The sequence below is a fragment of the Schistocerca nitens genome, chromosome 6 (genome assembly GCF_023898315.1).
Source record: "Schistocerca nitens isolate TAMUIC-IGC-003100 chromosome 6, iqSchNite1.1, whole genome shotgun sequence".
Classification (NCBI taxonomy): domain Eukaryota; kingdom Metazoa; phylum Arthropoda; class Insecta; order Orthoptera; family Acrididae; genus Schistocerca; species Schistocerca nitens.
Genome location: NC_064619.1, coordinates 333614224 through 333625086, shown reverse-complemented (window position 1 = coordinate 333625086; position 10863 = coordinate 333614224). Strand labels below are relative to the sequence as shown.

General features: G+C 44.4%; 1 protein-coding gene across 1 annotated transcript; it reads left to right on the top strand.

The window, feature by feature from the left end:
- Nucleotides 1-5804: 5804 nt before the first annotated feature.
- LOC126263348 (forkhead box protein D3-like) lies at nt 5805-10006 on the top strand (the record flags this gene model as incomplete). The annotated part of the gene is made up of 2 exons (XM_049960436.1): nt 5805-5855; nt 8951-10006. Coding segments are annotated over exons 1-2 (1107 nt in total), but the record flags the coding sequence as incomplete, so codon positions are not given.
- Nucleotides 10007-10863: the final 857 nt, after the last annotated feature.

Genomic DNA, 10863 nt, shown 5'->3' with positions numbered 1-10863 from the left:
TTTGGGTCGACGTTACTGTCTGCGCTATATGGGTTATGTTTTATCAGCAGATTCCGAAGCTCCGCCACATAAGCAAAGAAATTCGTTTTCTAGTAGACAGGAAGAAACTATTTCCATATAAATAACTATCTTTCGCGCTTTGGAGGAGTATAGAAGCTGCTTAAAATTTGTAGTACATTAAAACTGTTTGTCGAACTAAGAGTCATCACTGTGCACTTGGTTTTTGCGAGTCAGCAGTGTTCGCCTCAGTAGCTTGGTAGACAAGAATGTAAGTAACACAAGGAGGAATTAGACGTATCTGGATTTTGAAACACCCCTCGAAATGCGGACATATCTCTGTCAGAAAGAGTATTTAGTGCGCCAGGTCACAATTATCTACGTACCGAATCATGACAGCCAAAACGCGCGCAGTCCAAATCTTGCGCGCTTAGAGTATAGCTTTAGTTCTTTTAATACCGTAAGGTAATGATGCATATACATATTGTAAGTCTTTATGATGATGACAAAAATAGTACCATCAATTTCATCGAATTTAGAGCTCATGTAGCCGATCGTAGGTTAATGTTGACGCTCATTTTCATATTTTGGCATACCTTTTTATTCAAACTACATGTTGTTTCACACGTTTCACAACAATTAATGGCACTCAATACTTTACAGAGTGCCTTTGTTGCTATAATTCTAAGAAGTCACATATGATCCGTCATTCAAGTGTTATGGAAGTGTCTCAACTTCGTTATCTCTACTTTTCGGACCTCATTCTCGCCATAACAATTCTGAATTTGAGAACTGTTTCTAATATGGAAACAAGTGATAATGATTCACTTCTAGATGCGAACTTTGCAGTGCAAGCGCCAAAACTTCCCACCTAGATTGCAACAACTCCCACTTGCCGTACGCTGTTTGTTGAACCTTTTGGGAATCGTTCGAGAAAATTGTTATGTAGGCCTACGTAGCGTCGTTTGGCTAGCATTTTCATTGTCGTTTGGACAATTTAGCGGCAGACTACGGACAGTGCTTACTACATTCTTCTTCGTCTTGATATTCAACCAGAGTTTTGCCATTTTTTTAGTATCCTAACTTTACACCACAAACAGAAACAATTTTAGAAAGTCATTCAGTAGCAGAAAACCAGTCACAGCACACACTTCGTTTCTACCCTCATTTGCAATCGACACGACCATTTTTCTCTGACTTCTTGACCACAAAAGTGCCACAGCTGAGGTCTGGTGGTTTGGGTTGCGTCTTCTAGTCAATGACGTAAACTGTATTGTCAGCAACAGTGAGTCTTCGAATCTTGCCGAAACAGCCGTCACTAGGCATTTCATATGTAGGGAACATTATGAAGCGTGTGGAGTTAATAAGAAAGAAACGGGGCAGCAGAAGATGGCTATGAAACACATCTTTCAACCAGAAGTGAATATTTTATTTCTTGTATTCTGCTATAAGTGATTATAGCTTCAGCCGCTACATACCGATTTTACATGGGGCTATATCTACAGCCAATTTCTATGAGATTATCAAGAATGCGGGCTATGCAACATTTTCATTATTGATTGCCCGTGGGTTGGTGACGGCATACTTAAATGGGAGATTACAAATCTACAACGTTGAGCTATTATCCTCAGTAAACCGCTGATTTTATTTCTCTTCTTAGTAATTTTGTATTGTTTTTGTCTTCTACAGTGCTACGCATATACTAAAAAAAGCCGAAGTGTGAAGTCGTTCGTATTTTACCTCAAATTGTAGATACGTCATATAAAATTTTTGATAAGCTCTTTCTCAGGACAGGGCAAACCCCGACAGACAAAGATACCGTTTTAAGGTGTCATGCCGAAACCGATGATCGAATTTAAGAGTATTTATTTTTGTATACTCTGCGAGATGCCTCTGATGTGTCTTTAAATGTCGAAAGCTTTTGCTTGTATCCAGTAAAGAGATGTAGTTCCTTTCGTCACTTAAGCGAATACATGTTAATTGTAATCGAGAGTGTTCATATGTGCAGCAAAGTGACAATTTCAGCTTCAGATAGCGAAATTGAGAGCATTATGTAATGGAAATGAGCGTACGGCATTGTGGGCCGGGAGTCCCCACGTCGGAGATGGGGATGAAACGATGATGAGGACAACACAACACCCAGTACCTAAGCGGAGAAAATCTCCTGCCCCAGCCGGGAATCGAACCCGGGCCCCTTGGCGTGGCATTCAGCCGCGCTGACCACTTAGCTAACGGAGCCGACTTAATTTATATAATATGTTACTTTCAAATTGTGAGTTACGTCTGTGATCTAACTGTAGGTTAGATTCCAACTTAATCGCAGGTAGAGTTCGATCACAGGGCACACAAATAGTCACACATTCTAACATTGGCAGCCGAACAAGTACTCACAAAGTTCTTGGAAGGTAACGCCTAAGGAAATAAAATAGAATCGTGAATCCCAGAAATCTATTCATGAGTTATCCATGGCTCAAGATATAAGAGAGAAAACTTGAATTATACCATTTAACCTATGCCCTAATTTATTTCACTGCATTTTACAGTATGTCCGTCACATGTAATTTTTAAACGAGCGGGTTGAAAGCCTTTGACCCAGCTAGAGACGTATTAATAAATAGTGAAAAGTATAAGTTTTTACTGACACAATTAAGTTGCACAGGCTGTGCCAGTTTGATCGTCTATAACTTGTATTGTCTTCTGAGATACAAGAATGGTACACGCGACATAACGACAGGCTCCTAGCAATCTCTGAGTGAAGAGAGGGCGTGATTAAGACCGTCGACGAGTTCAGGAGAAGAGTTCAAATCCGCGCCAAGTAGTCCAGATTTAGATTTTCCTCAGCTTTCCTAATACCGACTAACGCGGGAAGTCGGGCTGGTTGTTGGACAAAATGGCGTCCTCGGTTGACTTGCTTCCCAGTTCTCGTCCAGTCTGAGCTAGCACTCCATCTAATGATTTGCTCGTCGACGGGAAATTAAACAGAGCTTTCCTCTCCATCCTTGCCCCTGCATGGTCGTGGCAGCGTCTGACTGTAAAGAGTATCTGGAATATCTTTGTGTGATTGGCGCCGCAGTTTTGGACAACAAACCAAGCTTTTTGTTGTGGCTTGCGGTACTTTGATTGCAGCGTGCTAATTGCAATGTCTAGGAGCGGAAATGTTCACAAATCAGGAAAAAGGTCCTGATATTGTGAAACCTATGTACCAAAACGAGTGGTGAGAAAAAAATTTAGAATTTTGCCGTGTTGATAAATCAAGCACTGTCTGTGCAGACTACCTATGTCAAGTATTGAAGCACTGAAGCAGAGAATTTCAACAGTGATTTCGTGAATCCCATGTGTGATGTACGCTAATAGACGCACAGCACAGCTGAATGTAGACTACATGTTTTGCGCTCCTCCAAGTGTTACTAATTGCCAACTTATTCGTACGTTTTCCTGTGAAACTTCATTAGCGATCCGGAAGTGGTTCCACTTCTTTATCATATTTATTATATGCTAACATAGAAGAACTTAAATTTCGATGCTTTGGACGTGGAAATTGAAGGGCCACATAAAGTATAATTGGAATAAGCGAGGAATAAATCTATAGAAATTCTTACTATAAAAGAGGGAAAGTTGGAGCGATCTATGTTGAGGCTGCCTGTGATAGTGATTACAAAGAAAAAGTGTAAAAAAATTCTTCTTCGAAAGATTATGGGTGCAGTGAATCGATTCGCCATCTCCCTGTATGCAGTAATCTCTCACCTTGGTGGTGACACGGACGCCATGTCTCGTCTTTCTCAACAAAGCTGTGTTACGTATTGTAAAATCTACTGTACCCCGTCAGTTCAAAAATTTTCGGTTCGAGATTGATAAAAAATAGAGGCAAGTTAAGACGGTGGTTTTAATGTTTCAGGTGTTCTATGCAGTCTCCGCCCACCAGAGTACAGCTCACAAGTGTTCATATAACCGTGTGAAACTTTCCTTTTTTGGGATGCTGTTAAAGTCTCGTCTCACATTGGCTTGAATGTCGGTTGTCATAAATCTTAAAGCTTCATGTGAATTTCTGCACTGTGACGTTCTCTGGTGGGTTCGTATTGATAACGCTAAGTCTCTTCACCCGTGTTGGTTTTTTCCAGGAAAGAGCGGTCCGCGTTTTACTCGCAGCTGGCTTCCACGCGGCGGGCGTTCGGGAGTAAAGGCGGGCGGATCAAATTTTGTACAGATTTTGGTCTTCTTCAAAATATTCTGGAGAATATTTTGAAGCCTTAATTTAGAGATATTGCTCCGCTGCGGTTTGTGACACGACAAAGCTGACAAAAAACGGCTGCACATCCGCTGCTAACACCGTCTGTTCATAACTGACTAATCGAAAGCACATCTGTTGTTCACAACTGAAGAGTGTAACACAAAATCATAGTAAATGGCAAAAAGTGGCTTAGGAGTTAGGTTAAAAACGGGTATCGCAGGACCTCTCGTTTTAAATATTAATAAGGAATGTAGAGTACACTAAATAGAAGGACAATTCTAGAAAGACTTTTATATTTAACTCTAGATCTTGCGTGTCACATAAGTAGTTGAATGTTTGAAGTCAGAAATACTAAACGTAGCTAAGTGTCTATACCCTTTTACTCAAATATCAGCTGAGTACCAAACGTAGTTTCAGTCTTAGTACCAGTTCGCAATCTTAAAGAAAGTCAAAATACAAATCAGTCCACATTAGTATGATGCAAGTTCTCATAAAATGGTCTGTATTTTTCATCTATATATGGTATTGATAACAAGACTTTTCTTTCTTTGCTAAGTTCTCTTCGATCTTCAGTTCCGTTGAATGTTACATTTCTGATCTCACAAATTTCCTTTCCTTTTTAGTTTTTTTTTTTAGTTTTTTCCAAGTTGCCAGTTCGCCGAGGGGACATTTCACTTCTGTGGCTCCGCAATTCCTTGCTGGGAAGCGTGCCATCGTTACCTCTGAGCTCTGCAACTTTTTTGTTGTTACCCAGGAATCGGTAGCAGACTGAACATTGATCAAATGTTTTTCATTTTAGTCAACGATCCCAAATTTGTTAGATTATGTAGCAGATCTTGCAATATCATGCAGGTCTTCAGGTACAAATGCCTCTCACAATCTCTTCCTCTTCTCGAAGTCTCTATCACACGGCTAGTAACTATGGCTGGATACTGAGAACTTTCGTTCAGTGCTGTCAGAGACTCCAAGTGACACGAGATAAACAAAAAGACAGATCATGATCTTGTTTTTATTGAAATCAGCTGGTACTTAGCAGACTTCCGGGTGAATAGGTGAGCAACATAGCAAAGCTTCCATATTGCGTTGAATGTATGAACTAAATTAACCACTGTAGCACCTAGCAGTCTCTTGGGTGCACTGGAAGTGTTATACAGATGGGTTGTAATGCAAAATCTAATTTGCTTAAAAAAGGCACATAGCATGTTTTTGGGATACACTCTTCAATTGTTAAAGGTTACTGTGCTGACGCCGCTTGTATGCCACTATCAAAACCAGTTTCGTAATTTTTTGGGCGGGCAATGTATATATAGGTAATATATATATACGTGATGATACTCATTAAACTTTCATGCTAGCCTACAGTAACTATATTTAATAATCTCGTGTGGCTTAATGTCGTCGCGAACTTCGACTATTTTCGTGACTAAGCTGCCCTAGTTATGCAGCGGGGGGAATCCGAATCACATGTCGTTCCTGGCGCTCCTCAAATCGTTAACAAGTGAAGGGTCGATTAAATGGAGCCTAAAAAATTCACGTGGTCCGACCGGGTTTCGATCCTCCGGCCCCTCTGTTTCGAGGCATGCACGTCAGTGCTGCACCACCAGGCCCGAACGGGTCTTACAACAAAGAGGTATATCATTTATAATAAATGCGAGTTACAGCACTACAGTTTTACCGTCGAACACACACAGTTTAATATTAATTTCACGCACTACACTTTACAATTATCGAGAAAAATTGGAATATGTTCCAAGTATTCAGTGACAAAACTAACATTAGTACACGGCGTTATGTACGAAACTAATACGATTTTAAAATTAAACATCAGCTGGGAGAGTAAAAGATCAGTGGTACGCCGATCGGTGGCCCGAGTTTGGTGTGTTTCATTGAAAACGCTGTCTCTCGTACTAGCGAAACGTTTGATAACCATCGCGATATCCAGACGAATGAAAGAAATAGTTGTCGTATCACGGAGATTTATATATCATACACTTTACGGGAAATATTAAAGATGGATTGACAGTGACAGACGCTACTCATAAATACCAAATGTAAACTTATATTGTTGCATTAATGCGTACAAAATACAAGATCGAAAGAAAGACACATCCGCAAAACTTTTCTCAGCTTACAATTTGTGATTTGAAAACTTTTTTAATTCGCTAATTTTGGTCCGTCCACTGTAAGTCACTGAGAGTTCTGATCCCTTCGATGACAAAAATTGAGCTACGTCGTCATTCTAAATGCAGTGTGGATGTAACTTATTTACAGATATGATTACGAAACATTCTTTGGTTCAAATGGTTCAAATGGCTCTGAGCACTATGCGACTTAACTTCTAAGGTCATCAGTCGCCTAGAACTCAGAACTACTTAAACCTAACTAACCTAAGGACATCACACACATCCATGCCCGAGGCAGGATTCGAGCCTGCGACCGGAGCGGTCGCTCGGCTCCAGACTGTAGCGCCTAGAACCGCACGGCCACTCCGGCCGGCAAACATTCTTTGAGCTCAGTTACGAACGCAGCATAAAGCTCATTAAACAGAAAATTATTTCAAAATACAAACTAAAAATAGACAGCCTATATATAATTACTTTTCCAAAATGAGGCACATTAAGCGGTCTTAGTAAGCCCATCAAAACCAATAAAAATAGCTCTCATATGAAGACCGTGTCTGTGTAGATATGATGGTGAATGAACTACGTTATAATCAACCTAAAATTGGCACTATCAAACTTAAGCAGCACTATTTGTTCCGAGTTAGGTCAGATATATATTAAGCGTTCTAGTATCTCTCTCGAAATAGTTCTTGCCCGTGAAAGAAATTTTTAGCAGATAGCTAATTTAGTTGTGACTAGTTCTGCGCGCTGAAGTTCTACTTTGTACGTATTCATCTTGAACGGCACTACATGGTGTGATGTTTTGGCTATTACGTTACTTATTGCCTTTCTATTCTTCTACAACATGCAAGCACAACCGCTTAACTCCATTATGTTCATTTCGTAATTTCGATCGTTAAATCAGGAAACTGCACTTCTTACGTTTACTACTGGCTATTTCTTCTAGCCTTGAAAATAACTTGCAACAGGACTTACTAGAAATCCATTTCCAATCGCTAATAGTGAACATAATTGACCCATGAAAATGAACAGGAAATGACTTTCAGATTTACACGTTCCGATCAGGTATGTACGAATCTATCAACAGTAGACCCTTTTCGTAGCGGGTGTAGTGGACGTACCTCAATGACCTGAAAGGGAAGAGGATATGTTCAAGATGTGTTGAACAGTCCCTATAACGTATTCTGCAAGTTTAGTACCACTTCACGATTAAGACAAAAGTATATTTCTCGCATATTATGTCTTTCAAATATTCTGGAAGGAAATCAGATACTTTTTTACAAAGCAAAGCGGAAATGAGCGTACCTGGTCATTAAAGCGACACGTGTGGTCTCAAAAATATCTCTATCAACAGGAACTGTACGCTGTCACGGACTAAATCAGAAAACATAAAATAGATTTACCATAACTCCAGGTTTCCTTTATGAAGTCGCTCAACTATTTTTTTTTCTATTTCATTCCACTATTGCTCTTTTAAATTTGTCTTTTTCTACAGTAGGCCTATTTAAAAATAGACTAAAAATACTGTTGAAACATGGACTGATAAATACACGTTCTCATTTCACGTTGGCTCTCTTTGTATCATACGGGGGTACTTCGTAGCACCATCCTTTCTAATATTTCAAGTAAGCTGCGTATATAGCCTTAGGTTGTGGAAAACATGCCAGTCACTAGATATCATACAAATGGCAGAAAGTAACATAAAGTATCTAAAAACTACTCTGGTTAATAGTTGCACTAAATTAAAACCCGCTTCCGTTTTCCACAGACATTTATTCCACAAAATCATGTGTTTTCTGGGATATGCCATTTTCAAGTGCTTACTCATAACCGCGTAATTATACGCTGTAACCTGTTGTGGGTATAAGTTACGTTGTTTGTCATTTCAGTTCACAACTGCTATCGTAATACACTCCAGGGACAACTACTAAGACTGCTAGGACAACAGTTATATATTTAGGTGTCTATAGTACGTTGTACACACCCACAAAAGGTTTCTGCGTAAAATTACGAAGATATGAGCAAGGGTTTGAAAATGGCATATCGCAGCAAACAGCTGATCGAGTGAAATAAATGTCTATAATCGAAATACAGGCATGATGAAAAACGGAATTATCTTTTTCGGCTGTGCCACCAAATATAAAACAAAATTATCTTAAAATATAGCTTATAAGCGCAAGCAGAGGCACTATCGCGACAACAGAAACCAGTGAACACGGTTCAAGTTACATGTAATGAAACGTGAACAGCCGCAGGGATGAAACACTGAATGCGAACCAGTAACGTCGCTGTTTGTTGTTAATGAATAGCATTATTATCAGTTGCTGATTGAGATGTTTACTTTATTATAAAAAGTGACTTGTTTTTGCCACAATTACGGACCCATCACGTGATTTTCGACAAAATAAAGTCACGTCACAGGACTATGTGAATGTATTGGACTGGTAAATAGATGATAGGTCGTTGCGAGCCAAATTGCGGCACGACATGTAGAATTTGCGTCGAATGGACGTAGACTAAGTTAGCAAATTATCGTACCAGAGATTTAATTACATACCAGGGCATAGAGATTAAAATATTATATGTGGCGGGCAAAATACAGCTGGTTTGCCGTCGGGCACCGGCGAAGCCCCGCGAGCAAATTATTTACGTAGGGAGCGGAGGCAGCGGCGCGGCCGACGTCGTGGCTCGCGCCCCTCCCCCAGCGGCGACCGCGGCCCGCGATTGGCCGGGCGTCGCCCAATGGCAGCAGGCCCCGCCCTGGCGGCCCGGCCATGCCGGCGTGCCGCCACTCGCGGCCCGGCCGCCGCCAGAAGCGCCTCAGCTCGCCATGCTGCTGCGGCCCGCCATGTCCGAGTCCCCGCTAGACCTGCGTGGCGTGCACCTGCAGGACTCTGACTCCGACGTCAATGTGGACTCCGACGACGACGGCGCGCCTCCGGCGGGTGGCCTGCCGCCGGAGTACCCGAGACATCTGATCGCCGCCGGCCCCGGAGCCCCTCCCGGGGTCGTCAGCGGTGGGAATACGACACCCACGCCGGCGCTCTCGCCCGGCTCCGAGGAGGCAGCCGCCGTCTCCGTCTCCCCGTCGTCCAACGGCGGCGGCAAGAAGTCCTCCGGATCAAGCGGCGGCGGCGGCACGACGCAGGTGAAGCCGCCGTACTCGTATATCGCGCTCATCACCATGGCTATCCTACAGTCGCCGCACAAGAAGCTCACGCTCAGCGGAATCTGCGAGTTCATCATGGCGCGCTTCCCGTACTACCGCGAGAAGTTCCCCGCCTGGCAGAACTCGATCCGCCACAACCTGTCGCTCAACGACTGCTTCATCAAGATCCCGCGCGAGCCGGGCAACCCGGGCAAGGGCAACTACTGGACGCTCGACCCGATGGCGGAGGACATGTTCGACAACGGCAGCTTCCTGCGGCGGCGCAAGCGCTACAAGAGGCAGCCGCCCGAGTTCCACCACCACCACCACCACCAGCACCACGCGGCGGCGGTGGCCGCGGGGCTGCTCGACGCCTACCACCGCCACCACCACCACCAGCAGCACCACCACCACCAGGCGGCGGGCGCGCCGCTGCCCTATCCGTACCTGTCGCCGCTGCCGCCGCTGCTGCCGCCGGCCGAGCTGGCGCGCCTCTCGCTGGGCCTCGGGCTGCTGCCGCCCCCGGTGCCGCCCGCGCCGCCCCCGCCGGTGGCCGCCGCCGGGCCGCCGCCCCCGCCGCCGCCTCCACCGCCCCCGCCGGCGCCGACGCTGCCCTGCAAGCCGGTGCCCGTCACCAAGAGCAAAGTGGGCGCCGCCTTCAGCATCGACTCGCTGATCGGCCGGCCGCCGGCGCCCGCCCCCGAGGCCGCCGCCCCCGCGCCGCCGGACGTCCGCGCCGCCGCCCCCGGCCTGGGGCTGGGGCTGGCGCTGGGCGGCGTCACGCGCAGCCTCGACTCGGCCTTCTCGCCGCTCGCGTGGGCCGCACGGTAGGCCGTCGCCGGACTTTCCTTAGCTGTAGCGCGCCTCGCCGCGGCTCCTTCCTAGTCTTCTGTGTTCGGCTCTCGCCAGCCAAAAGGACAGACACTCTCCCTCTCCCACCACCGCGTACTCTTCTACTGCATCATTCCTCTTCGACACTGTACAATTCTGTCAATACTCCCCTCTCTGAGAGGACAATTACAACCAAACTTCAGTTTACTTAATCATTTTTAATCGAGATGTCTATAAATGAAAAAAGAGACTCCTACTTCTGTGCGCACATACGTAACATTGCGTGCCAAATTTATTCAGTGCTTCTTGAGGAGCACAAATCTCACGACGCTGCATTGTCGGCTGTGCGACGTAAGATATCCGGCACCTAACGTCAGCGGCGCAACCCCACAGTACCTGTTCATTTGCCAGCTGCACGGATAAACTAGTCATTGCTACAACCAGTTCCCTTTATGCTTCTAACTCGTGTAGCACAAAAATATCCGGAATTTCTTACTTTTGTGCAGCCGACAATTCAGCTAATTAATCTGCATGTT